At 46.5% G+C, this 27,230-nt stretch overlaps 1 protein-coding gene across 2 annotated transcripts in view; it reads left to right on the top strand.

Annotated features, from left to right (window-relative positions):
- The window catches only part of MED14 (mediator complex subunit 14), a 1,045,467-nt gene that overhangs the window by 49,987 nt on the left and 968,250 nt on the right, over positions 1-27,230 (top strand). For both annotated transcript variants that reach the window (XM_085622933.1, XM_085622932.1), the window contains exon 3: positions 16,886-16,991. In XM_085622933.1, the coding sequence (XP_085479059.1) occupies positions 16,886-16,991 (106 nt within the window). The remainder of the gene's footprint in view (positions 1-16,885; positions 16,992-27,230) is intronic.

Below are 27,230 nucleotides of genomic sequence, written 5' to 3'. Positions count from 1 at the left end.
GCGGCTCTCATCGATCAAGAACCTTCGATTTCAGTCGTCGACGACGGCCTAAGGGCCTACCCAAGCTCCGGTTATGGCTAATGGAAAGGACTCCCTTCAAGAAGTGCCCTCAATGTGGGTCCAAATTCCCCCACACCGATCTTCACGAAGTATGTAACCTCTGCCTCTCCCCTGAACACGAGGTTCGAGACTGTCCATTGTGCAAGTCCTTCCGGTCCAAGAAAACCATTCGAGACCGAAGGGCATGAAGAACTATGGCACACACGGCAATTCCAGAGGACATCTTCGGGGAGAAGGACTACACACCGACGAGGGCCTCGTCAGCGCCTCCGAAGCCGACGATTCAGATGTGGAGGATATCACTCCGGCGCAGAGGGTCGTGAGTACCGAAGTCCCCCCCCCCATCCCCCCCCCCTCGATGGCACCGAAAAAGCCTACGGTCACGCCTACGCCTCCAGGCCTAGGCAAGACCAAAGACACTGCTTCCCACACCGCACCTTCGGGACCAGTAAAGAAGCTTGTTAAGCCTTCTGGCGGCTCGGGCTCGAGCCAGCCCATCGTCGGTGCCGAGAAACACTCCTCCGCACCGACGCCGTAAAAGAAAATGGCCTCCTCCTCGGCACTGAGCTCCATACCGAAACACTCTGCGCCGAAAACCAGCTCCTCGGTACCGACACCATCCCTGGAACAGAGCACAAAGCATAAGGCCACCGACACCGATATCTCGAAGCCGAAAACCATCTTGGCACCGAGTAAACAGACAGCCCTTTCCAGGCCGCATAGTTCCAAACAGCGGCCTATCACAGACTCTAAAACAAGAAAACCAACAGCCTTCTGCGCCTACGGACAAACCACCCTCGGAAGAACCTCCCTCGGAAGAACTTTTTACACCTGATCCATTGCAAAAGACATTGATCAAGGACCCCAAAACAGGACATTTGATGCTCAGCATCAAAAAGAGACAGCTGGAAAAGCCTGCCCCAGCTCCACCTCCAAAGAGGAAGAACTCTGCTACCTCCCCTTTCAGAATGCCTTCACCACCTCCTCCACCTTCCCCCTCCTCCACCTTCTCCTTCTCCCCCCCACCTCATCATTCTCCAACACCCTCTCCGGATGATGATAATGATGTCTATGATGACATAGGGGATGTACCCCATGACCTACCTACAGGGGACCCCACTCCCACAGGCTCCCCAGATCCATGGGACGACTATAACATCCCTGACATTCCTAACGTCCCGCAAGATGATCTCTACCCTTAGAGACCATCCCCACCAGAAGACTCATTAGGGTTCAACCACTTACTCCAAAGGGCTGCACACTATCACGGGGTGGATCTCCATACCGACCCCGTGGAGGAAGTCTTCCTTCTCGATACTTTTGACACCACACATAGGGCCACCTCCATACTGCCCATGCTCAAAGGGGTTATCAAACACGCACCGGAGGTCTTTAAAGACCCAGTCAGAGCCAGGATCATTAACACGCGCATTGACAAAAAATATATAGCCCCCCCTACAGATCCCGCCTACATCAGAGGGCGAGCACCACTAGATTCCCTAGTAGTGTCTACAGCACGAAAGAAGGCCAACTCCCAAGCATCTGGCAAAGCACCACCACCTGACAAAGAGTCAAAACTCTTGGACGCATCCGGCAAGCACACTGCATCCCAAGCTGCCAACATATGGCGCATCGCTAATACACAAGCGCTACTGGCAAGATACGTCGGGCCCATTATTTCGAACTAGAAGCCATAATGCAACACCTCCCTAACAAATATAAAAATAGGGCAAATTAGTTAATTCAGGAGGGCAAAACCATTACCAATACCTCCATCCGCTGTGCCCTATTTGTAGCTGACACCGCCTCCATAGCCATTAATACCAGCATCCTCCTCCGTCGCCATGCCTGGCTAAGGATCACAGGTTTTAAACCAGAAGTGCAAGCTTCCATCCTGAACCACCCCTTTGACCAGGAACATCCGTTCGGCCCAAAAGTGGATGAGGCCCTAGAAAAAATGAAAAAAGACACCGATACGACAAAGTCTATGGGAGCCTTACAATCACGTATATCAACAAAGTAGGGACAAGGGGGTAAGTTTAACGAGGTCCAATGTACATACCCCGTCAAGTAGTAATGCAAAAAGGGTACAGAGTTCTTCTAAAGGAAACTAAAAGGAGAGGGAGAGAGAAGAAAAGAAAGATGTATGTTCATGTGTCAAGGGAATCACGTTGGCCTGACTGCAAGTAGAGCAGGTCAAAACACAAGGGGGGGGGGAATCCCTTGTTGGAACTAGGGCTCTCACACACCCAGCAAGCTAGGATCCCCGCCAAAGAGCCCCAATATTGGGTGCCCGTCAGGTATTGCAGCGCCAACCTGACGAGGGGCAGGCTCATATGATGAAGCATGACACCTAGCTTGCTGGGTGTGTGAGAGCCCTAGTTCCAACAAGGGATTACCCCCCCCCCCCCCTTGTGTTTTGACCTGCTCTACTTAGTCAGGTCAATGTGATTCCCTTGACACATGAACATACATCTTTCTTTTCTTCTCTATCCCTCTCCTTTTAGTTTCCTTTAGAGGAACTCTGTACCCTATTTGCATTACTGCCTTACAATCACACCCTCCCAGGCGCTCCTTTCGCCGCTCTTCCTTTCGGAGCACATCCAGAGGCTACTCCTCTGACACCGCTTCCACTTCATATAAGGCCCCTACCCAATCCACCTTTACAAGGGGTTACCAAAGAGGCGGCTACAGAGGCAACAATAATAAAGGCAGAGGCAAGACAAACACCGCCGGGTCTGCCTCTGCACCTACCCAATGACTCCCCTCCACTCCCCCCCCACTCCCCCCAGACCATCCCAGACTCCAAAATTTCATTCCTGTCTGGACTACCATCGCCTCAGACAAATGGGTAATACAAATAATTTGGTCAGGCTACTGCCTAGAACTAATATCTACCGCCCCCCCCAAACGTTCCACCCAGACAACGCCCAATGTCGCAGGAACATCTAACATTACTAAAGCAGGAGGTAATCTCCCTCCTACAAAATGGGGCGAAAGAACGGGTTCCTACCAACCAACAAAATATGGGGGTCTACTCCCTATATTTTCTCATACCAAAAAGGGACAACACTCTATGACCCATCCTAGACCTCAGGCCCCTAAACCAATGCTCAGACCATTTTCACATGGTAACACTTCAGCAGGTAATTCCACTGCTCTCCCACAACGATTTCCTGACCACTTTAGACCTCAAAGACGCCTATTTCCACATTCCTGTTCACAACGCTCACAGGAAGTTCCTCAGATTTGTAGTGGACGGCCAACACTACCAATTCAAAGTACTGCCATTTGGAGTCACAATAGCACCACGAGTATTCGCCAAGTGCCTAGCAGTAGTGGCAGCACACCTGCGGAGACAACCCATCCATGTCTTCCCATACCTAGACGACTGGCTAATAAAGGCCAGTTCATACAACCAGAGTGTACAACACACGCATGCCACTATCGAACTACTTCACCAACTGGGCTTCACAGTAAACCACGTAAAGTCCCATCTCCAACCATCCCACGTAAAACAATATCTGGGTGCCACTATAGACGCCTCAAGAGCACTAGCCTACCCCAGTCATGCCAGGATAGCAAGCATTCAGGCTCTACGCTCCAAATTTCAGCCACAACGCTCCCTTCCAGCTCGAGTGTTCATGCAACTAATAGGGATGATGGCCTCTTGCATAGTCATAGTACCTCACGCAAGACTCCAGATGCGTCCTCTCCAAGAGTGCTTAGCGCGCCAATGGAACCAGGCCCAGGGTCAATTAACAGATCTGGTGTTGGTAGACGGTCGTACCCATCTCTCTCTGCAGTGGTGGACCACGAAAAACCTTTCCAAAGGGCGACCGTTCCTGGACCCAGTTCCTCAGATAGTACTGACAACGGACGCATCGCTCTCTGGTTGGGGAGCTCACCTATTACATCACACCATGCAGGACAGATGGACACCTCAACAAAAGTTACTCCACATCAACCATCTGGAGTTACTAGCCATATTTGTAGCCCTAAAATCTTTTCAAACACAGATTTCAGGCAAGGCAGTCCTAGTCCGCACAGACAACATGACAGCCATGTACTATATACAAAAACAAGGCGGCACACACTCTCCACAGCTCTCTCAGCTAGCACAGAGCATATGGAGATGGGCCATACCCCAGAAAATCTTTCTCCTAGCCCAACATGTCCCAGGAGTCCAAAACACTATGGCAGATCTGCTCAGCAGACAAACGCAACAACTCCACGAGTGGGAAGTCCACCCGCAAGTTCTTCACCCGTACTTTCAAATGTGGGGGCATCCACATATGGACCTCTTCCCCACCCACAAACGCCAAATACCCAAGCTTCGCCGCCAGATATCCACACCCATTGTCCAAAGGCAATGCGATATGGATGAACTGGTCAGGCAGATTTGCATACGCTTTTCCGCCTCTCCCACTCATTCCATTAGTGGTGCGCAAACTACAACAACACTCCCTCACACTAATCCTAGTGGCTCCAACTTGGGCCAGACAACCGTGGTACACCACACTGCTGGAACTATCTGTAGTACCGCAACAAAAGTTACACCTCTCTCCACACCTCTTAACCCAGAACCATGGAGAGATCAGGCACCCGGACCCAGCTCAGCTGAACCTTGCGATCTGGCTCCTGAAATCCTAGAATTCGGTTACCTAAATCTTCCCCCTGACTGCATGAACGTCATTAAAGAAGCTAGGCGACCCACCACTAGAGCGTGCTACGCAGCCAAGTGGAAACGTTTTGTTGTCTATTGTCACAACAATAACATAAATCCCCTAGATGTATCCATTCAACGCATCATAGGCTATTTACTACACCTACAAAGATGCAATCTAGCCTATACGTCCATTAGACTGCACCTTGCAGCCATAGCAGCTTATCTACAAAACAGGCAACATCTATCACTCTTTAAAGTACCTGCCATAAAAGCCTTCATGGAAGGCCTCAAACGAATAATTCCCCCCAGAGTGCCACCCTCACCTGTGTGGAACCTAAATATCGTTCTCATCAGACTAATGGGGCCTCCCTTCGAACCTCTACACAAATGTGAACTTCAATTCCTAACATGGAAAACCGCCGTTCTTGTAGCCATCACTTCCCTCAGAAGGGTCAGTGAGATACAAGCACTTACCATTCAAGAACCTTTTCTCCAAATGCACCATAACAAAGTTGTTCTCCGTACCAACCCAAAATTCCTCCCTAAAGTCATTTCTCCTTTTCACCTAAACCAATCTGTAGAACTACCAGTATTCTTCTCGCAACCACAGACGGTTGCAGAAAGTGCTCTTCACACACTAGATGTCAAACGAGCCTTACTCTACTACATCGAGAGAACACAACCTTTTCGTAAAACCAAACAACTGTTTGTCTCTTTCTCACCACCACACAAAGGCAACCCATCTCCAAGTTGGGGATAGCGAGGTGGATTGTCAAATGCATTCAGATTTGCTACCACAAAGCAAAACAAACGCTATCCATTCCCCCTAAAGCCCACTCAACACGTAAAATAGGGGCTTCAATGGCATTTTTAGGGAACATCCCATTAGATGATATCTGCAGAGCAGCTACATGGTCAACACCGCACACTTTCACTAAACACTATTGTGTAGATGTGCAAACCAAGCAACAGCCTAGTGTGGGCCAGGCTGTACTCAAAACATTATTTCAAACCACTGCAACAGATACGGGTAGTCGCCGCTAAGGATGGGTACTACTATATAATCTATGCACAGTGTGTAATCTGCAGCTCATATGCCTCGAACGGCAAATGCTACTTACCAGTATGCATCTGTTCTTGGCATGTAGAGCTGCAGATCTACACACGCCCACCCGCCTCCCCGGCTACCTGTATCTGTTCCAGTTTATCTTATTTAGATACAACACACATGGGCATCTTCACTGTTATTACTACGCTCCATCTTTCCCTGCTGGCGAAAAACAATCTGAGGATGGAGCCGAAGCCCATGCGCAATACGATCCAAAGGAGGAGTCACATACCTCGTGACTTCCAAAGACTTTCCAAGAAGAAAAACAACTGCAAACATCCGGGCCCAACACCAGATGGCGATCTATGCACAGTGTGTATATCTGCAGCTCTACATGCCAAGAACAGATGCATACTGGTAAGTAGCATTTGCCTTAACCTACAACCCAATTTGTTATAATTTTAGCGATGGCCTGAAGCTGTTTGAAGCTATTTTCAACAGTATTTCTTCCATGATTTTGGTGAACCTAGCAATTGAACACATGCCGTACTTTCACCTCCAAAACTGAGTAAATATTCTGCTGTTCTGACAGTGAACTGTATGAACAGTGGTTTTGCAGATCCTCGTTGCATCTTTTAGCTGAAGACCAAATTCCTACAGTTCAATATCTAATTGGTAGGGTTGGATGTAGAACGTTTTTTGCATTGTTTGAAGAATACTATTCTTCCAAGGTCGAGGCATGGTCATACATTTTAAAGCCAACAAAATGGGAGCAAAATCAGCCAGAAGCCCACGTCCAGTTTCAAAAGGTTAGTTGAAAAACTACTGGTAGCATTGGAAGATTTTGCTTTTTGATCAAATCATCTAGCTGGTGTAATGAGCACCACATTCCTAATGGGTCCGCAAGCTCTCTAAAACTAAATGGAGTCATAGTCATGCCACGCAGTTTAGTATGCCTTTACCATTGTGGATATATATGGTGAAAATAGTCGATGTGCCTGTGTTTCTGTTCACATTGGTTCACCAGAGACTAGAAAAGTTGTGCAGTGCTCTGAACAGTACCATTCTACGTTTCTTTCCAACTTTTTTTTCAGTGGTGCCTTTTTTTTTTTTTACTTTAAGTATCTAGCAAATCTGATTTAACACTCCTCTTTTCTTTCTTTTAACTTAGGACGGTCTTATCGTAATTACTTTTTCTCTTAGTGAAGCATCACTTGATATAGCTATTTGCTCCTCTACATAATGTGTTTGCTAAAAGGAGAATGACCTGTGCTAAGCTTTGAAATGCATAATAATAATTAATAATTCCAGATTTGTAAAAAACGACTTATCATCCGTGAGGGTAATCAGGCGCTGGGGGCCATAGGGGAGATTAAGTGAATTATTGCCCAGAGCCAAATAATGCTGAGTTTAGCTACCACCGGGGATCGAACTGTGAACCCTGCGCTCCGGAGTCAGCCGATCTGGCAGCTGCAATAACTCGATATTGAGGTACAACAGTTGAATAGCAGGTCCCCATAACTCTTAGAATTGTAATTCGTCTTTTCCTTATCTAATATAGTGGTGTTGAGGCTCATAGATTCTTCACTTTAGCCCATACATTACTGTGATATTAAACATCTGTTTTGAAAGTGTCTTCCTAGTGACCCATACTGCGGAGATGTGAGTAGCTTGTGGTACAGCTTTTGGAGTATTTCACTTGGCTAATTTACCTTTAAAATAAATCTGTCATTGTTTCTCTTATTATATTGTATTTTCATCTGTAACCAGCTATCGGATAGGCATCTAGCCGCAGATTACTTATCTTTGAATTTCCCCAGGCGTCAGACTGAATCCAGAAGATTTTTTTGTGAACAGTAACTCTCCGTTATGATAGGTGTCGTCGGTTTGCTCTACGTGGCATTGTTGGCACCGGAAATGCGTTCCTTGTTACCAAGCTAGGTGCCACCTCTGCACTCTCAGTTCTTTTCTTTCCGCCCCAGCCCTTGCTGGTCCAAGATAAGTGCTACCCCTCACTCAGTTTTTGACAGGATTTGTGTGACGTTTTAACGAGCTTTTTGAGCTGTTGTCCTTCTGGTGTGTTGAGAATGTCATTGAGCTAGACCGGTTTTAAACTATGTGGCACCAGTCATCACGCCATGTCGATGATTGATCCGCACCTCATGGGTTGGTGGTCTCTGGATCGCAACCACAACTCCACATTTGCGGGAGCAGTCCCTGAAGCTGCTAGCAGCCCCGCATGTGACTACGTAAAAGTCATGGTCCCTCCCGAGAGGAAGGTCTCGGGACCGTTCCAGAAGTCCGAATCCTCCTCGGCCCTCTCAAAATCGTCCAGGCACTCAGGTGAGAGGCACAAAGAACACAAGAAGTCGAAGCACACTTCTACTTCTCCTTGTCCGCTGACTGACGCGACAAAGGAACATCAACATTTTGAAGCCTGGTTCCACGAAACCTGAGCCTGGGCTGACCCAGTTTTCCGGGAGCCGGAGGGACCCCCACTCAAATGAAAGAATTTTATGAGGCAACGCGTCTCATTTTTGAGTGGCCTGAGACCTCTGGCAAGCCTTTTGGCCTCACGGGGACATAGTGGGCCCCATCTGGTTGCCCGCCAGTGTCCCTGGCTTTGATGATGAGCCCTTATGGATCCAGTCGTGCCAATACAACCTTCCCCGGTGCCAAGGGTCCTGGCGTCAGTCCCATCGTGATCTACGACGACATCGAGCTGAAGCTGCGCCAACCGACGCCGTTTCTGCCGATGTCAGAAACCATGTGTCTTATGTCTGAGCCCTATTCTGAGGGGTTAGGCCTCTGGGAGGGGTCACTGGACTCTTTAGAATACCAGGAAGAGCAGAATATGGACTGCTGTGAGGAACTGGGTGATGCCAGGAGACTGGAGATGTCTCCAGATACAGACATGCTTTCTCCCCCTACCGTGGTTACGGAGGAAGGAGCTACATATGCAATGGTGGTGGTGGGCAGAGGGCGGCTGAGGTCCTAGACCTTCAGTTGCCCTTGATGGCGTCAAGACTAACCTCTTGATGCGGGTGCTGCAACCTCCTCGGAACCCTTACTCCAGTTCAACAAAGCCCTCACCAACGTCCTTCTGGGGGACCTGGTCCAAACCCAGCACAGGGGCTCCTGTGAATAAGACGATTGCCGGCTGCCACTGGCCCACTCCAGGGGACCCAAGTTTTATCTACCAACACCCTACCCTGGAGTGCTTAGGGATCTAAGCCTCCACTTACCTTGGGAAGTTCCCTGACACTCCCCCAGGCAGGGAATCCAAGAGGCTGGACAATTTGGGAAAGAAAATGTTGTCTTGCGCCAGCCTTGCATTTCGGTCAGTGAACACATCATGTCTATTGGGCTGTTATTCCCAATTGCTGTGGGAAATGGTTGCGCAAGTGCTTCCACAGGTCCTGGAGAGGCCCGCCATTATCTCTCAAGCAGCTACAGATGTAGGAGACGCAGCAGAGTTCACTATATGCTGTGACTTGGACACAACCAACTCACTGGATAGGGTGGTTTCATCGATGGTGGCTGTCAAATACCGCGCTTGGCTGACCGCATCCGGCTTTTCAGGGGATGTCCAGGATTTTTTCATGGACATGCCGGTTGATGGCACCTGTCTTTTCAGAGACTGGGCATACTTTAAGGACTCACAGGGCTACGACCATGTCCTTGGGCCTTTCAGCTGCCCCACGTCTCCAGTCTGCATTCCGCGGCCACGGAAGGGGCTTTCAACTGCACCAACCCTGTCCCACCCAACCAGCCATGCAAACTTTCCAGCCTCTGCGTGGATGAAGGTGCGGTTCATACGGACCTTGTGGGTCGGGTAGACCGTTGTCTGTTCCAGCTACAACCCACTCGGCAGCTGCAGTCTCCACACACTCCTAAACATGCCCTCTTAGATCCTGGGCGTCCAGTTGGTGGCAGGATCTGCCATTACCTCCACCAATGGCAGTCCTTAACATTGGACAGGTGGGTTCTGCAGATCATCCATCTGAAAAAGGACAAGGGCCTTCATCCTATCCTAGAGTCCTCAACTACCACCTCAAATAGGGGAAATTCAGGATGCTCACATTGGCTGAGGTCTTGTCTACACTGGACCCTGGGGACTGGATTTAGTGTTGTACTTCTAGGACACCTATTTTCACATCCTCGTCCTGCCTGCCCATCAGTGTTGCCTGTGGTTTACGGTAGGCCACAAGCATTTGCTGTTCACCGTTCTCCATTTTGACCTTACCAGCGCCCCTCCGGTGTTCACCAAAGTGATGGCGATGGTCGCAGCTCATCTGTCTAGGTTGGGGGTGCCAGTCTTCCCCCTATTTCGACGACTGGCTGCTGAAGACTGGCCTGCCCCAGGGTGTCGTCTTCCCACCTCCAGACTACAGCGGACCTCCTGCACTCGCTGCGGTTCACTATAAACATGCCAAAGTCACACATGGCTACCTCTCATCGGAGTTGCTCTGGACACAATGCTGTAGAGTCCCTGCGTCTCTGGACATGTCTTGAGCAGCAGGGCACTTCCCTAGTTGTTCAACACCTGGCAGTTTCCTTGAACGCCAGGGCGGATGAACTCGGTTGTCGATGCCTAGCGGATCATGAATGGAGCTAGACCCATAGGTATTGCAAGGTCTCTTTCAACAGTGGCGAGTGCCTTGATTAGATCAGTTCGCCTCTGCTGAGGACGCGCAAATGTCAACAGTTTTGTGTGCTGGAGTTTCCAAGGTGGCTCTCGCACGGAGATGCTTTTCATCTCTAGTGGAGCTCAGGCCTCCTGTAGGCCTTTTCTCCCATACCACTCATACTCCGAGTTCTCGAGCAGATCCGGAACAACCAGGCCCAAGTCATCCTTATGGCTCTGGACTGGGCATGGAGAGTCTAGTATCCCGAACTTCTGAACATGAGCATAGAGGGAGGAGTGTGGCGTAGCGGTCAAAGTCGCAGACTCTGGAGCACGGGGCTTGTGGTTCGATCCCGGGGTCGGCGGCAGCTCAGCACCTTGTGGCTCTGGGCAATAGGTCACTTAATCTCCACGATGGCTCCCAGCGCCTTGAGACCCTTAGGGGTGATTAGTTCGCACTTTAGAAATAACAGATTTATTTATCCGATCGGCTGCTTCTTTGCAGTGATCTTCTGTTGCAGCAGCAAGGGAGGGTCCTACACCGAACCTGTCAACTCTTTGTCTTCTTGCGTTTAGATTGAGTGGTGGCAGTTGATAGCTTTCAATATTTGGTTTTCATATGACCCTTGCCCACCAGGGCTCTGCTCATGGCACTTTAAATGGGTATCTTTCTGCCGTGTCTGCCTTATTGTGGCTGCCTTTACAACCCTCCTTATTTAAATCTCCCATTGTAAATAGAATTCTAAAAGGTCTTGCACATATGTTTCCAACTTCCTCTTTCATTAGCCTTCAGTGGAACCTTAATTTGGTTCACATTTCGGATGTGTGCTCCCTTTGAGCCTTTACACAATTGTTATCTCAGGCAGCTCATCATCAAAACAGCCTTTCTTGTGGCAATTACATCAGCCAGGAGGGTGAGTGGGCTGCAGGCTTTATCATCCAAGCCTCTTTTCCTATCTGCTTTTCCTGACAAACTGGTGTTTCACACTAGGGCCTCTTTGATGCCAAAAGTGGTAACCCCATTTCATGTGGGCCAATCTGTCTCCTTGCCCACCTTCCATGTTCCTCCACATCCCTCGAAAGAAATGGAGCGACTCTACAGGCTGTACTCCAAAAAAGCGTTGTCATGCTACCTTGAACGCACATGCGAGTTCCGGGTGGACTACCAACTCTTCGTGGGGTATGTGGGTGCAAAGAAAGGTTGGGCGGCGCATCAAGATCTGCTATGCACTGGCAAAGAAGGAGCCTCCTGAAGGCACCAGAGCGAGGGCTGCGACCACTGCTTTAGCCCGTGGAGTTCTAGTCCTGGACATCTGTCAGGCAGCAATGTGGGCGTCCCTGCACGCATTTACCAAGCATTACTGCCTGGACAGTCTGGTCTGCAGGGATGGGCATTTCGCCCATTCGGTCCTGCAGGATTTCTTAGTCTAAATTTCTCTGCAGACTCACCTCCATGGATGGTATTGTTTGGGTATCTATCAAAGGTAAGTTATCTGCGGCTAGATATCTCTATCAGATAAACAAGCGGTTTACCTTCGGTAACACCTTATCTAGTAGAGACCATATCTAGCCGCAGATTCCTTACCGACCCATCCATCGACCCCGTTCTGCAGACAGATATCTAGGGTCCGGGATAATCGTTTTGGGACCCCCCCTTTTTCTCAGCCCCCGCTTGTCAAGCGGGGGCTGAGAAAAAGGGGGGGTCCCAAAACGCGTTTTCCCCATGCATTTTTCCATAGGACCTTTAGTCCAAGCTACAGCCCGAACGGCTGAACAGAATTACTTGAAATTTGGCAGAGAGGTAGTCCTCAGGTCAGGGATGTGCCTTTTGCAGGTCTGGTGTAAATCTGTTCAGTATTTCCTGAGAAAATAGCCTTTAAAAGCATATATATATATATCTATAAGCGCGCACCGTGCGCGTACAGTAAAACTTACCGTGCGCGCACGGTGCCGTGCGCGAGCGCGATTCTGATTGGTTGTTAGATCTTAGTAAACATTCGAATCGGTCGAAACCAGGAAGTGTCGGCCGCCATTTTGTCTCTCGCAGTCTGAGGGGGTGAAAAACAAAGGTGGAGAACGTGAAAAGGGGGCAGGGTGGACAGTTCCTGACCCCCTAGCCTTTGTCAGGGGGTCCCATAAGGACCCCCAAGGGCCAAAATTTCCTTTAATTTTTTTTTGCGAAAAATCGCGGAGTACGCGTAGCGTGCGCGTACGGTAGAAACAGAAAAATTCCGCGAACTGCGTAATGTGGGCGCGCGGTGCGCGAAGCACACAGTGCGTCTACGGTACGCGCACATTGAAAAACCTTAAAAAAAAAAAATACATAACTTAGCATTTAAAAAAACCGTACAAATTCACTGAAAAAACCATAGGTTTCACACACGTTATAGTTAGGAATTAGCATTTAAAAAACCTTGCAAATTCACTTCAAAAACCATAGGTTTCACACATGTTATAGCTAGCTGGACATTTCACTTGTGAAAAACCATTGAAATTCCCCCGGTATAGTTAGTGCAGGCAACTATAACTCACGCGACCGCAATCCTCTGCTAATGACGTCAGATATTACATCACTGATGACATATGTGTCTTTCTGAAAAAAAAATATTTGTAATGTATGTATAGCTAAAAATTAATGGAAGAAGACATGGGTAAATAAGTGTCTAAATAGTGATGTCATATCTGACGTCATCAGCAGAGGATTGCGGTCGCGTGAGTTATAGTTGCCTGCACTAACTATAACGGGGGAATTTCAATGGTTTTTCACAAGTGAAATGTCCAGCTAACTATAACATGTGTGAAACCTACGGTTTTTTAAGTGAATATATATATATATATAACTCTACAGTAACCTTGCCATTCAAGCTTACTGTATGTCCATATCGTAAATGGGGACTGGCTACCGGACAAAACCAAGATAGCCAGCTCCTCGATGGTACCACGGAATTAGCCGTGTTTGGTAATACCGTTCTTTTTCACCCCTGAGGTGATTCTCGTGTTGAGGGTGAGCTGCCGTGCACCCAGGTGGCATCCCCAGAGGTTGCCCACCTCGGTACCAAGTTCCCTTGTGCCCTTTCTGAGTCGTTTACCACCAAAGCAGAAGGCCTGGGCAGGAAGTATGCGAGTAGACGGGAAATTAGGTGTTCAGTACCTGTATTACCCCCTGCCCTTCCCAAAAAGACATCCTGCAAAGTCCCAAGAATATTGGCTTCTAGGTAGTTTAACATCCCCCTCTCGCGCCCCATTCAGCATTAAGGACAGAAAAGTCACCTCTGTACCGGGACTCGCTGGGCAAGGTAAAATTGTTCTGCCTGTCGCTGCTTGGTCTGTGGACCCGCAAGACCTTAACTCCAAGTGGGTTCCTTTGAACTCACCCCATAAGTGACCGAGTGTTTGGTTGCTCTTTGCCACTCTACCAGGGCTGAGAGAAGCATTACTAGTGTGAATCCGAGATCCACGTTTTGTTTTCGTGTCCATATTACATAGTAAGGCCTCCCAGCCATACCACATAATATTACCTCTTTGCTGCATTTGTTAGAACTTAAGCAGTCCATCCGAAGTTGACTGACCAGTCTTCAACATTCTGAAAGCCAATATGACAAAATGCTAAATTGAAGATATTTTCATGGCTTTCATAAAAAAATGACCCTGCTATCAAATTCCAAAGTCAAACTTAAATAAACAAGACTTTAATGATAGGAGTTGGGAGTTAAAGTATACAATTCAAAACAAAATAAAAATAGACATTTTTGGTTAAAAAAAAAAAAAAAATTAAATCCATTCCTGTGATCTCATTTTTTTAAGTCTTCCTCTTGTTCAATTATCTTGTGATTGAAGCTGTGGCCGGAAGGCAGGGTAACTGAAGAGATGACGCAGAGGATCCCCTGAGAATACAAAGATAAGTGAGTTGAAGTAAAGTTTTTTCGACTAAGGAGAAATAGACAAAAGCGCCTTGCTTTAGGGAAAGTGACAGGTGGCTGTGGAGTAAAGCTACCAAAGTAAATGGAGAGGATATGAGGAGGGATCGCTTTAAACCGGTGGGGTGCAACTGCATAATAAAGTAGGAAAATAAAAAATAAAAAGAGGTGGGAAAGTGGGCACAAGTTTCAGAACTGGGGGTGAAGCCATTAAAAAATCAGAAGAATCAGATCAGTAGCGAAATTCCTGAACAGGAATGTGTAGGGGTTTATCTCCCTCCAAAAGGAGGGGAGAAAGAGGGTTAGTAAAAAAAGACTGCCCTCCCCATCAACTCTTCCCTTAACCTCTCCTCATTCTTCCACTTCCTGTCCCCCCCTCCCCCCCCGAAAAATGACGGTTTTGAAAGCACATACTTCTGTTAAAGCTATTTAAAATGCATTTTGTCATTGTAACTCACAGTGTAAAGGGGAGAATTTGTCAGACTGGATTCAGTGAGGTGAACCTGTTAGTTTTACTATGTGTCTTCCTAGATTTCAAAATGATCACATATGAGCCGTGTGAAGATGAAACTGGGAAGGTCACTTTGATAACTAACCTTCAGTAGGCTGTATGCAGTCTATTTTGATGTGGCCTCTTCACAAAGTGAATTGTCTGTGGCTTGCTGTGGCATGCTGGCTCTTTATATGATTTATCAAAATGATCTCCTGGGGGTTATTGTGTGGTCGAGCAGCCTTAGGCTTATCACAGAGAAGTGCAAGACATCTGAAAATATACACAAAAGTCCGTAACTACATGTTAGTGCTTAATTTGAGCCAGTGGCTTCCAGTGCTCAGCACCAGCACTTAAATATCAACACTAGCGTTATAATTTCACATGTTAAGAACACACACGTTTTTGATAGGCACAGGAGATTGAGTGATTGGTGATTTTGAACCGACGCCAAGACTCGAACCTGGTTCCCCAGCTCCGAAGTTGGCAGCTCTGGCCATTACGTCACATCCTCTCCCTACTTAATGGTTAGTGGTTGCTTCGATTTTAGGCGGCGCTCACAGGATAGATGGGCTAGTGCAAGCTGCCTCCTGACGAGAGCCCCAGCACGTATTTAAATTTTTTTTTTGTTTTACAAGTTAGCCACTGGTGCATGTATTGGTAAATCTAACACTGGGATCAGTGTGGGTCTACCAGTACAAGATGTTTGATACCAAACATCCTTATTTTCAATGAAGCCATCATATAGCTGGTGAACAGGTTTTCACCATTGTCCAGCACATGCTTTAAAATTGCTTCCCTGTCCACTTGCACTTCAGTAATGGAACTGACTAGCACAGGGGCATAGCTGCTCGTGCAGGTATGCTCTCTCATGTAATACCAAGCACCCTTCCGTAGGGCTGTAAGGGTGACTTACAAGTACTACATTTAGTGTTAGAGGGCCTGGCACACAGGGATGTGTGTCGGGTCGTGTTTTCAGTTTTGTCTTCACCAAAACACGCGTCCTGCAATAGCAGCCCTGCATGAGATTGGTGAGGGGTCTCTTCGGGTGGCAGAGTTCATGCTGCAGCCCGTAGGGGACCCTCTTTAGGGCTTTTTAGCCCTGGAGACTAGGGGTATCATTTACAAAGGACTTATAGAGGGTACTAAAGGCATTTCCAATTGGGGGAATAATTGTACAGTTTTGGGAAAGAGATCTGGCACTTGGGACCTGGTTAGCAGGAACCCAGTGCACTTCCATTTGAAATCACATGATGTACTCGGCAAAGAATGGGGGTGACCATGTCAAAAGAGGATACTTTCTTGCACTTGTTTACCTACTTACTAACACGAAGGTAGCATCCAATCAGCCAAGAGCTTCCCTACAAAATCAGTGTCCATGATATTGGCCCAATTTTTAAATATATTGCTTTCAGAAATTCTCATGGGTACTGCAAAGAGAACAACTATTGTAGGCAGCGCTGTCATGGTTTTGATATCTGGTATTCTGCTCAGCCAATGTAGCTGGCCTTGGGAAAAGTATTTGGTGGAGATAATCTCTTCAATCCACTCTTCCAAGTTACTAGTACTGGATAGACTGTTCTTTAACCAGGATGTTTGTGCTTTTGAACAAAGTGTTACATGCCTGTAAAATTAGTTGCTTAATTCTCTTTCATTATGTCTCTAATCTCAACAAAGTTCAAGTTGAGTCCAGCATTCCTCAAGTGACTTAAAATTATTAGACGTGCAGAGGTAAGAGTGAGATTTTATAACTAGGAGGTGATTATGAAGTTTAAGTGTGTGTTTTTTTTATTTTTAAACTAAGTTTCCTATCTTTGGTAGTGGTTACATACTGCAAATAATTAAGCGTGGTTGTGATGAAGTAATGGGTGTTGAATGATAAAGTTTATCACTCACAGGTAAGCAAATAATATTCAAGGGCGTGCCATCATAAAGAATACTTGAGCTGCTTACGTCTCAAGAGTTTTCCTGTTCTGATATTTTTCTGTTTAAAATACATGGCTGTTATCGCAAAAAAAGTAGTTTCATGTTTTAGAAGTTATGTTAAAATGTAAATATTGGATTTATTTTACAGGAAGATTGAAATTGTACAGTTTGCCAGCCGGACACGCCAACTGTTTGTGCGATTGTTAGCGCTGGTAAAATGGGCTAACAATGCTGGGAAGGTGGAAAAATGTGCAGTAAGTTCTTTATTTTTTTCTTTTGCGCTCAAGTTTGTGTGAGATATTGAATTAACATCTGTACAGATATTGATTTGTTGGTTTCTTGTAACTACAGATCATGTGTAGAAGGGTGCGTAATTCTGACAGAATCCCTTGATACTATATGTAATTATGTTAAATACAAATCTGGCATATTTTACCACTAAATGTTTCCAGGTGTCACTTTTTGGCGTAGAATGCATTTAAACAAAAGCATTATAAAAAACATCTGCTCGCATTCTGTTGTTCCCCTGCATTTCAGGTGCATTTTTTCTTGTTATGGTGCTTAATTGCACATGGTTGCATAATTTGGGAATTTTGCATAAAAGGCGTAATGCCAAATTCTCAAAACTACGCAAGTCATTCTGACGTAATTTAGGATTGTATCATTTTTTTATTGGTTTTAAAGTACAACATCTTCCGCCTACAGCCGTTGGCCGTCGGAGAAATATACATGAGGGAAAAAAGGTAATACATCATTGCCAAGCCTGTTCCAATGAAGTCGGTTAAGATTGTCATCTCCCCCTCTAGGAGTTCGTTATGTACCAGCCTGAGTAGTGGACGTAAGGCTCAGTATACGTAGATATATTGGGCAGGTAAGCTCGCGAAAAGTGGAGGAGAGGTGCTTTATGCATCAACCCCAGGTCTTTCCAAATTTGGGCAGGGCATGGTTGAGCACCGCCAATAGCTTCTCCATGCCCATCAGGTCCCATAGTTTGTGTAGCCAGTCTAAGTGTGATGGGATTGTGTCTGATCCCCATATGGATAGCGGGACCTGTTTTGCTGCACTTAGTGCCAATGTGATGGCCCTTCCCTTAGTGGAGCGTAGTTGATATGTTTGGGCATTGGGCAACCCCGGAAGGATGTAGCTAGTGAATCGGGGGATTTCTGTATCAAACATCTGATCTACATCTGCCAGCACTTCCTCCCTGTACCAGATACGTTTGGGACAGTGCCATAGTAAGTGGGTCAGTATGCCGGGATGATTGCACTGCTGCCAACATTTGTTATCCCTCCCTTTTTGCCATTGAGCCAGGCAGGCAGGAGGTTATTACCAGTAATGAATTGTCTTAAGCATTGTCTCCCTCCCCGAGGCACTGATGGCTGGTGTACGGGCACACAGAAAGATGGCCAACCACTCCTTGTCTGTGAACCGGGGGCCACACTCCGCCTACTGTCTTTTCTCTGGCGGGCGTGCTCAAAGGATTCGTCATTGTATTCAAGAAAGTGTTTGTCCGATAGTAGTCTGCTGTCATCCTGCTTGGACAAGAGCCAGTGCTCAAAGGGAGTGAGGGGCCTACTTGCTTTGGGTCAGATTGAGGGAGTGTGTTATCCAGTGTCTCACTGCTATATAGCGCCAGTGTTCTGACTCCGGGAGTCCGAAGTCCTGCTGTACTCTCCGGAAATCCAACAGTCCGTTCTCGTCAAACAGGCCCCCAATGCACCTGCAATTGGGTTCTTGCCATAACGAGAACAACTGCTCCTACACTACCTGTGGGAAATCCACATTCCCCATGAGTTGTGAGATCAGGATGGAAAGACTCTTAAGCACACTGACCTTATTCCAAACGCTCCTGGTAGCTTTAACCACTGGGGAGATGTACACTCCCAGCGGACAACTCCTGCGTGTGAGCCAAGGGATCTTACATATATTAATTCTGGTCACAGGTTGATCTAAAAAGCACCAGTGCTTCTTTGTAAGCGAACGCTGCCATTCCACCAGAAAGAGTAGCCGGGTGGCCCTATAGTAACGCAATAGATGCGGTATACCCAGCCCTTCTTCTGCTACAGGAAGATACGTACAATTTTTGGCCATTCTGGCCAGTTTGCCCCACCCCCCCTAGATAAAAGATTCTATGCTCGACTGTAGCTTGCTAATCACAGAAGCGGGCGGTTGCAATGACATTGCCTGCATGAGAGAGAGAATTTTGGGCAGTAGTAACATCTTCACGGCTGCTATTCGTCCCAGCCACGATGCCAGGTCTGAATGAGTGCTCTCACCATGGTTAAGAGTTCAGAGTAATTGTGTGCAACTGAGGTTCCAATGGTAGGGAATATACATATGCCCAAGTAAGAGATTCCCTGCTTAGCCCAAGCAAAGGGAAACTTTGCCGCAAGGGGCTTCTGCTCATCCTGCGGGATGGTAATATTTAGCGCTTGGGAATTTGAGTTATTCACCCTAAAGCCAGAGACTCCACCAAAAGCTGAGAGCTCCTGTAGTAGTGGTGGTAGTGGTTGGCTGGGTTTAGTGATTGTGAGTAGGGCGTCATCTGCATAAAGAGTTAATTTGTGTGACTGGCTGCCCATCCAGACTCCCTCTATTAAGTGAGGCCTTCTAATACGTTCTGCCAGTGGCTCCATGCAGAGCACGAACAGGAACAGAGAAAGCAGACACCCCTGTTGTGTTCCCCGTGAGACCGGGAATGAGGCAGATAGGGAAATACTGGCCCTTACCCACATGTCCTCGTCCCTTGTCTTGAGGCTCTGATCCTGGCCTACCACGCTGCGTATGCGTCTCAAGTGTGTTTGTGCTCTTAGTCTGTGTGCCAGTAGCTTCCCAGCCTTGTTACCCCCTGCATAGTACTTCTGTCTCGTTCGGAGCAGGGCATGCTCCTCCATGTCAAGGGCTTTGAGCTGTTTCTGGACAATAGTCACCTGCCATCGTGTTTTGTGGGAGCCTGTCCGTCTATGCGTTTCTTCCAGTTCCCTTTCCTGCATCGCCAACCCGTCATGCTCAGCCTTGCTCTCCCCATTAAGCTGCGCTGCTATGGCTATATATGTGACCCACAACAATGCTTTGAGTGCGTCCAATAGTGCCGCTATTGCTGTGTGCAGTGTGTCATTAATTGCGAGGTAGTCTGGTATTTTGTTGTCCTTGTCCTGCGGATTTGTATGCTAACAGTTTGAGATTAAGGCGCCACATGCTAGAGCTTTCGTTGCATGTCGATAAACGTAGTTCTATCTGTGTTGGGGCGTGATCTGAGATGGAAGCTACGTCAATATCCGCGTGTCACTATGGAGAGAAGAGATGTTAAGAGAAGGAAATAGTCAATTCTGGCATAAGATTGCGGAGCGGCCAAAAAGAAAGAATAAGATCATGTTGAAGGATGCAGTGTCCTCCATACGCCAATCAGCCCTGCGTCTGCCAACCAGCGAGCGTCCGGGGGGAGAACGTCCTGGCAGGCTCTGACCTCTTGGGTGGTCCAGTCCATAGCAGCATCAAGAGCCAGATTAAAATCACCCCCTCCCGCCCCCCCCCACTATGTGTGCGTCAGGTGTGGTGAGTATGGTCCCGATTGCTTTGCAAACAAAGGGCTCCCGGCGATCGTTAGGCCCGTAGATGCATGCTACTGTGAAAGTGTGACCATGTAATGAGATGCGCACTGATCGCATCCTGCCTGTTGTTTCTGAGTGTGTTTTGGTGATTTGCCCCTGGAAGTGCGTGGCGATAAGGATGGCCGCTCCTGATTTTTTCCCCCTGGTCCTGCAGACCATATTTGCCTGTCAAACCATTTAGATTGCATTCAAACCCAATCTTGTCTTTGGAGAAGCGTCTCCTGCAGGAGAGATATATCACAATGTGAGTCCTTGAGTTGCGCCAACCGAGCTATTCTTTTAGCTGGTGAGTTCAGACCCCTCAAAGTGAGGCTAACTATTCACACCATCTGTTAAAAGGATTGCCCCTAGCTGTAAGTGTCCTTGGTAAAGCATGCAGCCTCCCCCGCCCATACCATGTGTGGTGTTGAGGCAATCTGTCAGTTAATGGAGCATGGCAGTGTATAACAATTGTACAAACATGAAAATTGGGGAAACTAAAGCACCAATCGATGCTAAACTAGCTATCTTGTAGTAGGGGTCCATGTCTTAAATTCCTTACTGCAGTTCTCAGGGTGTCACTAAGGAGTGCCGGAGCTTCCACCGCACCCTGTGCTTCGTCATCTTGTTGACGGTGGGCACGGAGATAATCATCCGGGCACCATCTCCGTGGATCGGGTCGAGAGGCCTGCCGAGTTGTCCGGTAAAGGCTACAACGGAGTCAGAAGCGGTGTGTCTCTGCTTCAGTTCTGCCTACTTTAATCAGATTCTCTCTCTGGAGACTGGTTTTGCCCGGTGAGGTGTTGCAGTATCGCTGATCTCTCTCTGAGGCTTTCGGTGGCCGAGGGTTTGTTCAGCTGTTATTGGGTCAGAGTCTTAGATTTCCATTGTCTGCGGTGGTCCCGGGCGGTGTCCCGAGGTCTCAGTTGCTGGGGAGGGTCCCCTTGTTCCAGTTCCATTCCCCAAATCATTGTCGCTTCTGGGGGGGTGCATACCACGTGTTTTCCCTTCCCAGGCACAGATTAAGCAGAAGGGTTGACCCAATTTGGAATAGGCCACGTTACATCGTATGTGTTTACAACACATGCCATTACAATGCGGTCAGTACAACGACTGTGTTGTTACATCGCATACCATTAAAACAATGACTTGCTGGGGGGGTGGAGGGGGGTGCGCTGGATTTTGGAATAGTATAATTTACTATTCCAACTACAGTCCGTGCAATAGTAAGAAAGGTGTTGGATTTTAAATCCAACACCTTCTGGCCCCTACAGCAAGTCGTTGTTCCGACTTGCGCTTTAATGGTATGCGATGTAACTACGCAGTTGTTGAAATGACCGCGTTGTAATGGCATGCGATGTATCGCATGTGGGGTAAACTATGTTTACCCCTCTTTGTAACTCACTCCCTTGCCCCTAAAACTTCTGTGACTGGCTTCATGGTGCGTCGAAGCTGCAATGCAATTATGGGCAAGTCCTGGTAAAGGCCAGTCTTGTTACCTGCGAAGTTTATGTATGGTTGATCTTTTAGTTGCCATTATGCGCTCTTTTTGGTGGTAGTTGTGGAAGCGGGTAAGAATGTCTTGTGGGGAGCCATGCGTCTGCAATGGGTGACCAGCTCTGTACGTTCGGTTCAGCGGGAGGTCCTTCCCTTCAAAGTCCGGGACAATGTGGCGGAACAGGCGTAAAACATACACTTCTAGGCGGCCCGCGTCTGCCTGCAACGGTATGCCCTTCATGCGGAGGTTGGATCTGCGGAATCTGTTTTCCAAATATTTCAGATGGTAATTGAGGTCTGCATTAAGGTCTTTGCGACACTCCTCTAGTTCTCTCCCCCCCGCCCCCCCTTGCATCCCCGGCCTTCTCCACCGTATCCATGCGTTGTTCCAGTGCGCTCATGACTTGGCGTAGCTCTTTGACCTCTTTGGATCCTTCCATCTGCAACGTCGCTATATCTTCCCGCAGCAAGCTAAAGAGGGATTCCATAAAACTACGGGTTATGGGTTCCTCCTTACTCGTAATCTGCTTTCCTGTCATACCTAAGGTGGCAGGTTCCAAAGAAGCCAAGTCTGCTGTGACCCCCTCCACCACCCCCCATTCATTTAGAGGATTTTTTGGTGAGGCGGTCTTTGGTGGTGGCTTCCTTTTTTGTCCTGTAGGAAGACATGGGGGGGGGGGGTGACTAGTTATGCCCCCAGGATTGCCCTCGTGTTGCAATAACTTTTCCTAGAGCCCAATCTGTGACTACTCCAGGTGCCGTCGCAAAGCATGATATTAGTGCAGAACAGCTAAGACATAGACAAGAGTATAGAGTAAATAGTTAAAACAGAATTGTTATACACCACTGAAAGGTCTAGGGTGACAACAGGAGTTGAAATAATCTCTAAATTGTTGTAGTAGAAAGTCACATAGGTAAAAGTGAAAACTGAAGAAAATTAGTCTTCAAAAACTGTAGGTCAGGTTGCTTAGAATGAAAGGCCTAGATCCCTCCATGTAAGGTTGTTGGTATTAGGTTGTTGCAATATTGGGGCAGGGTCATTAAGGCAGCTCATTCGATTATGCATTCATTTTTGTGGTCTATTTGCAACTTTCAGCGTAGAAGATTGAATCTCAGCAAGGCCAACTAAGACTGTCCTCATCGTGAGGTAGAACAACTGCATGTTAATTACTCTCGTAATTGTAGTTCCTGATATTTATAGCATATTGAACTGATTGAATTCAATTAGACTGTGCTTGACTGAAAATAAGTTGTTACTTTATACTTAAACTTTTACCAGTAATCTATTCTGCACCTCCTGTTTCCTCCTAGTCAACGTCCCCAAATAGCAGAGTTTTCTAATACTTGTCAAAGACCAGTGCATAAAGTTCCCAGCTTCCACTGGTGTGGTGGACAGTGTCCTGAGGCACCAGCATCTGATTTTTTTAATGAAATGAAATAAAATATTTATAAAGCGCGCGGATACTCACAAGGAGTGTCCCGGCGCTGATCTCGAGACAGAAACCTCATGTAGAAACATTTTTTTTAATAGCTCTTCTGCTTACCTTTTAACTATTCATGAGATGCAGCTCGTCCTACCACAAAAGTGTTTTTTCAGTGATGCGGAAATTCAGTCAAGGCAGAAAGTACTTCTGCTAACAGGAGTTTATGCACTCAAAAACGTTTGGTGAAGTGACCAGTCTGGTAAATAGTAGGAAAATCCAAATTCCTGATTAGTGCATCTATCTAGCACCCAAACTGATTGTTGGAAAATGTCATACATAGAGCCACCCTCCTACTTTTAATACAGAGATGAAGTGCAGTGTTTTCATTACAGGGCTTGCTTTAATTCTCACCCAGTCTCTTCTAGTTGGAAAACATAGCTACCTTTTTCATTTGCATGGAAAACCGCTTTTAAATCTTAGTTTTCCAATTTGGGGTAGCAAAACTCTCTTGATTGGATGTGGAAGCCTCCTCTGTTTTTGTTCAGATCTTGTGGCCTTTGTCTTCTCCCAAGGTTGCACTCAACCCATCGCAGGAGGAATTAATTACACCTCTGGTGGGGTTAGAGAATTACCACATCTTGTGTTTATTTTTGTGTGTGAATACAATTACGAAAGGAATTGTAAGTTTCATTAAGAATTCTTGGTATGATCGCATCTTAACAACTGCTTTGTCAGCAACTTATGTTGAGAAAATAAGTTTTACTGTGCTATGTGATGGTGTTTTATAAACTGCTAGGAGGTTGCTGCTTAGGGCTTTAGCTGGGTCAAATGCAGGGCATATTTACCATTACTCTCAAACACAGGCAATGACTTTAAAATATATTTATTCCCAGAGTTTACAACCCATAACTAATACAAACATCAGTTCAGCATAGCAGTACATGTCATGATATTAAAAAGAAAGGAATAAGCAAGTGTATTGCCAAATAGCGCACACACTTCACAATGGCAATGCACAAGAAAAATACAGTAGAAAGAGTTCCTAATTGTCCGACTGCCACAATACATTTATGGCTATCCTATACAGACTGGTATATATTCAAGCTGGTCAAAAGGATCCCAAACATCAAGTTGTGTTCAACTGTATGACACAGGAACAGTCATTGATGGGTCGTCACTCAGGGTGTTGTTTCAATAAATAGGATCTCGGAGGGACCCAAAAATCCCGGGGGCCGGCTTTGGCGTAAGAGTTACAGCATAAGGCCTGGACCAGTCTTCCTTTAACAACATATCCGTTAACCAATCTTGGAATTTTGGAGCTCCTCTGCCCCCACACATCATGGCCACTCTACGTTTACCCAAGAGCAGACCTGTGGCAGTGAATTTGCGTAGTGTCTTAGGTATCTCCTTGACATAAACCAACTGAACACTCATGTTGAACAACACAGCGCTTATCTGACTCCAAATGCCAAATGGAAGAAATCTTCCCTGCACCCCACATCTCTTACATTTAGTATCAGTGTCAAAGTATTGAACTAGAACTACCGGTGAGAGGTATGCTCGTAACAAAAATTTATAATGAATACGTCGATATCTATCGTTCGACATCTCCTGTGTTTACTGACAACAGAATTTCCATTGTTCATCAGAAATACTATGACCTAAATCGCCTTCCTATGCCATGCCAGCACTGGGGCCCTCTGTTGTCATACATTCCATCACCGCAGTGTATGATCTTGTGATTAGTTTATGTTGGAGCGGATTAGAAAGCAATTTTGTTAGAACAGGCAACATCGGATGATCCTCTGGGAACTCAAAAAAAAGATGGCGAATTTCATGAGATAGTTTACCGTATGTAAGTACATTCAACAATGTAGCCTGAGATTCACTCGAATATTCCTGATACGCTTTAAACTTTTGTGCTGTAAGCAAATCGCCTGGTGTCTCAATACCTTTCTGTGCAAGTAGTTGTGGGGAACAATTATGCTGCAGTTTGTGATAGAACTTGATGGGCACCTGAGGAGAGAACGGGGTTGAGACTGCACAACAAAGCCAGCCTATTCCAGGCCCAAACTGTACAGTGGACAGTGTGTATCTCTCGGGACGGTCTCGGAAAAGTCACATATGGGGCAACTGGGGGTTGGGGAGATCAAACCTTTCTTAAAAATAACAAGAGGGACCTGTCGACTATAATGGAACCAATGATGAATGAATTGTATCTCTGCCACCAAATAGTACACTTCAAAATGTGGGGCAGGCGATGGCTTATAGCAGAGGTCAGATTGGAGGAAGTAAGAAAAAGGTTGCATTACAGAAGTTTAGACATAGTAAATATGCAAAGAAAAATTATTTTCACTGGTATGCTAAATATGCCTTTTCTTGGTCAAAACGCAAAGTACTAGATAACCAGCACTGTGTGTAGCAAGTGCCTTGTATGTATATTAACGTGTTTAGGAAAATGGCTGTGTTACCATTACAGCACATCTTCATTTTTGTAATTGAGCTGTTTTACATCTTCAATGGTTTTGCATTGCTTGAAAGTAGATGACCAGGGGCATAATTATCATTGGTGCAGCATGTGCAGTGGCACAGTGGGCCAATGACAAGAGGGGTTCTTAATGCACCACACTAATTGCTTCTGCATTTAGAGCTTGGAGCACTGCTGCAAGCGCCATGTCTCGCCGAATGCCTCATTATTTTATTTTTTATCCTCACACGTCTCAGAAGAAACGGGGTGCGATACAACCTTCAGCTGTGGCATGTCAGTTTTGTTTGTACTGATGCTATAGTGGTCAACTGTTTTCAGTGTTTGGTAAAAAACAGCTAGGCCCATGGTGTCATTGGTGACTGTGTGGGCATGCTGCCGCTCACCTGAGTGAGCTTCTTCATAATTTGGTAACTGCCTTATGAAGTGAGTGGCAGTCACCCAATTTCTTAACTGCTTGCTAAGGGCCAACCTAGTTATTCACTAGTCTTGCTAGGACAGCATAGTAGTGTTAGGTGGTTATTGGAGTTGGCACAGCAGAATGGCCATACTAACCACTAAATGACACTTTACTGCATTCAGTCAAAGCTGCCCAACACTTGTTGTGCTGTGATGTTGTTTTCTTGCCGCCATATGCGCCTGCAGTCTACTTGATGAGGTTGCAAATAAACTACAGGGCAGCAGAACTGATGGTGGGTGTGACCGATTTCTCTCTCATCGTCATAGTGCCTAATGACTCAAGCAGCAGCGTCATAGCACGATGGGAGCACCACATGCCCAGAATAAAAAGATGGGGAATGTGCATTGCATACGAAAAGGGTTGAGCTAGAAACTCGCAAAACAGTAAATAATATACACACCTCTGTTAACATAATAGTGTGAAAAATGGCCTTGCATGTTGAACTTGCAAATACTTTGCAGCGACTAGTGTGCATGGCTAAATCTAGATGCTGTTAGCACTGTAGAAAATTTGTGTCATAGTCATGCAATCTTCCTCTCTATCGCTGAGTCTAATTTTCTGTGATGTTCACCAAAGAGTCCTGTGCAGACCAAGACTGGAGAGACAACCTTACTGTGTTGTGTATTTTTCTAAAATAATAAGTATAGCGTGAGATGTCCTCCCTTTGGGAGTATTGATATACTAGTTGAACTAGTTACTAAAATGCACATATGATGGAGAAATTCATTAAGGAAGTACAAAGTTGTATCTGTTAGCAGTAGAAAATGTAACTAAAAGGATACAAGGAGAGAGAGTAAAAGAATGGGTGAATACCTGAATGGCAAGACAAATGAATATTATAGTAAATTATGTCATATTTCCTCTCTGCCTCCTTAAGCTCCCAGCTCCAACAATGATGCTTTGAGGCTTTTTTTTTGGGGGGGGGGGGGGGGGGGGGTGGATGGGAGAGAGTTAGCAATAAGGACTTGTGTAATGGAAAGTGAAAGTATGTGACAAATTTACATGTAGGAGGACAGTAGGTGTACCCTCAAGATTAT

Source organism: Triturus cristatus, chromosome 8, assembly GCF_964204655.1.
Source record: "Triturus cristatus chromosome 8, aTriCri1.1, whole genome shotgun sequence".
In the NCBI taxonomy this organism is placed as follows: Eukaryota; Metazoa; Chordata; class Amphibia; order Caudata; family Salamandridae; genus Triturus; species Triturus cristatus.
The sequence above is the reverse complement of the archived record's forward strand: the minus strand, read 5'-3'. Positions and strand labels throughout refer to the sequence as shown.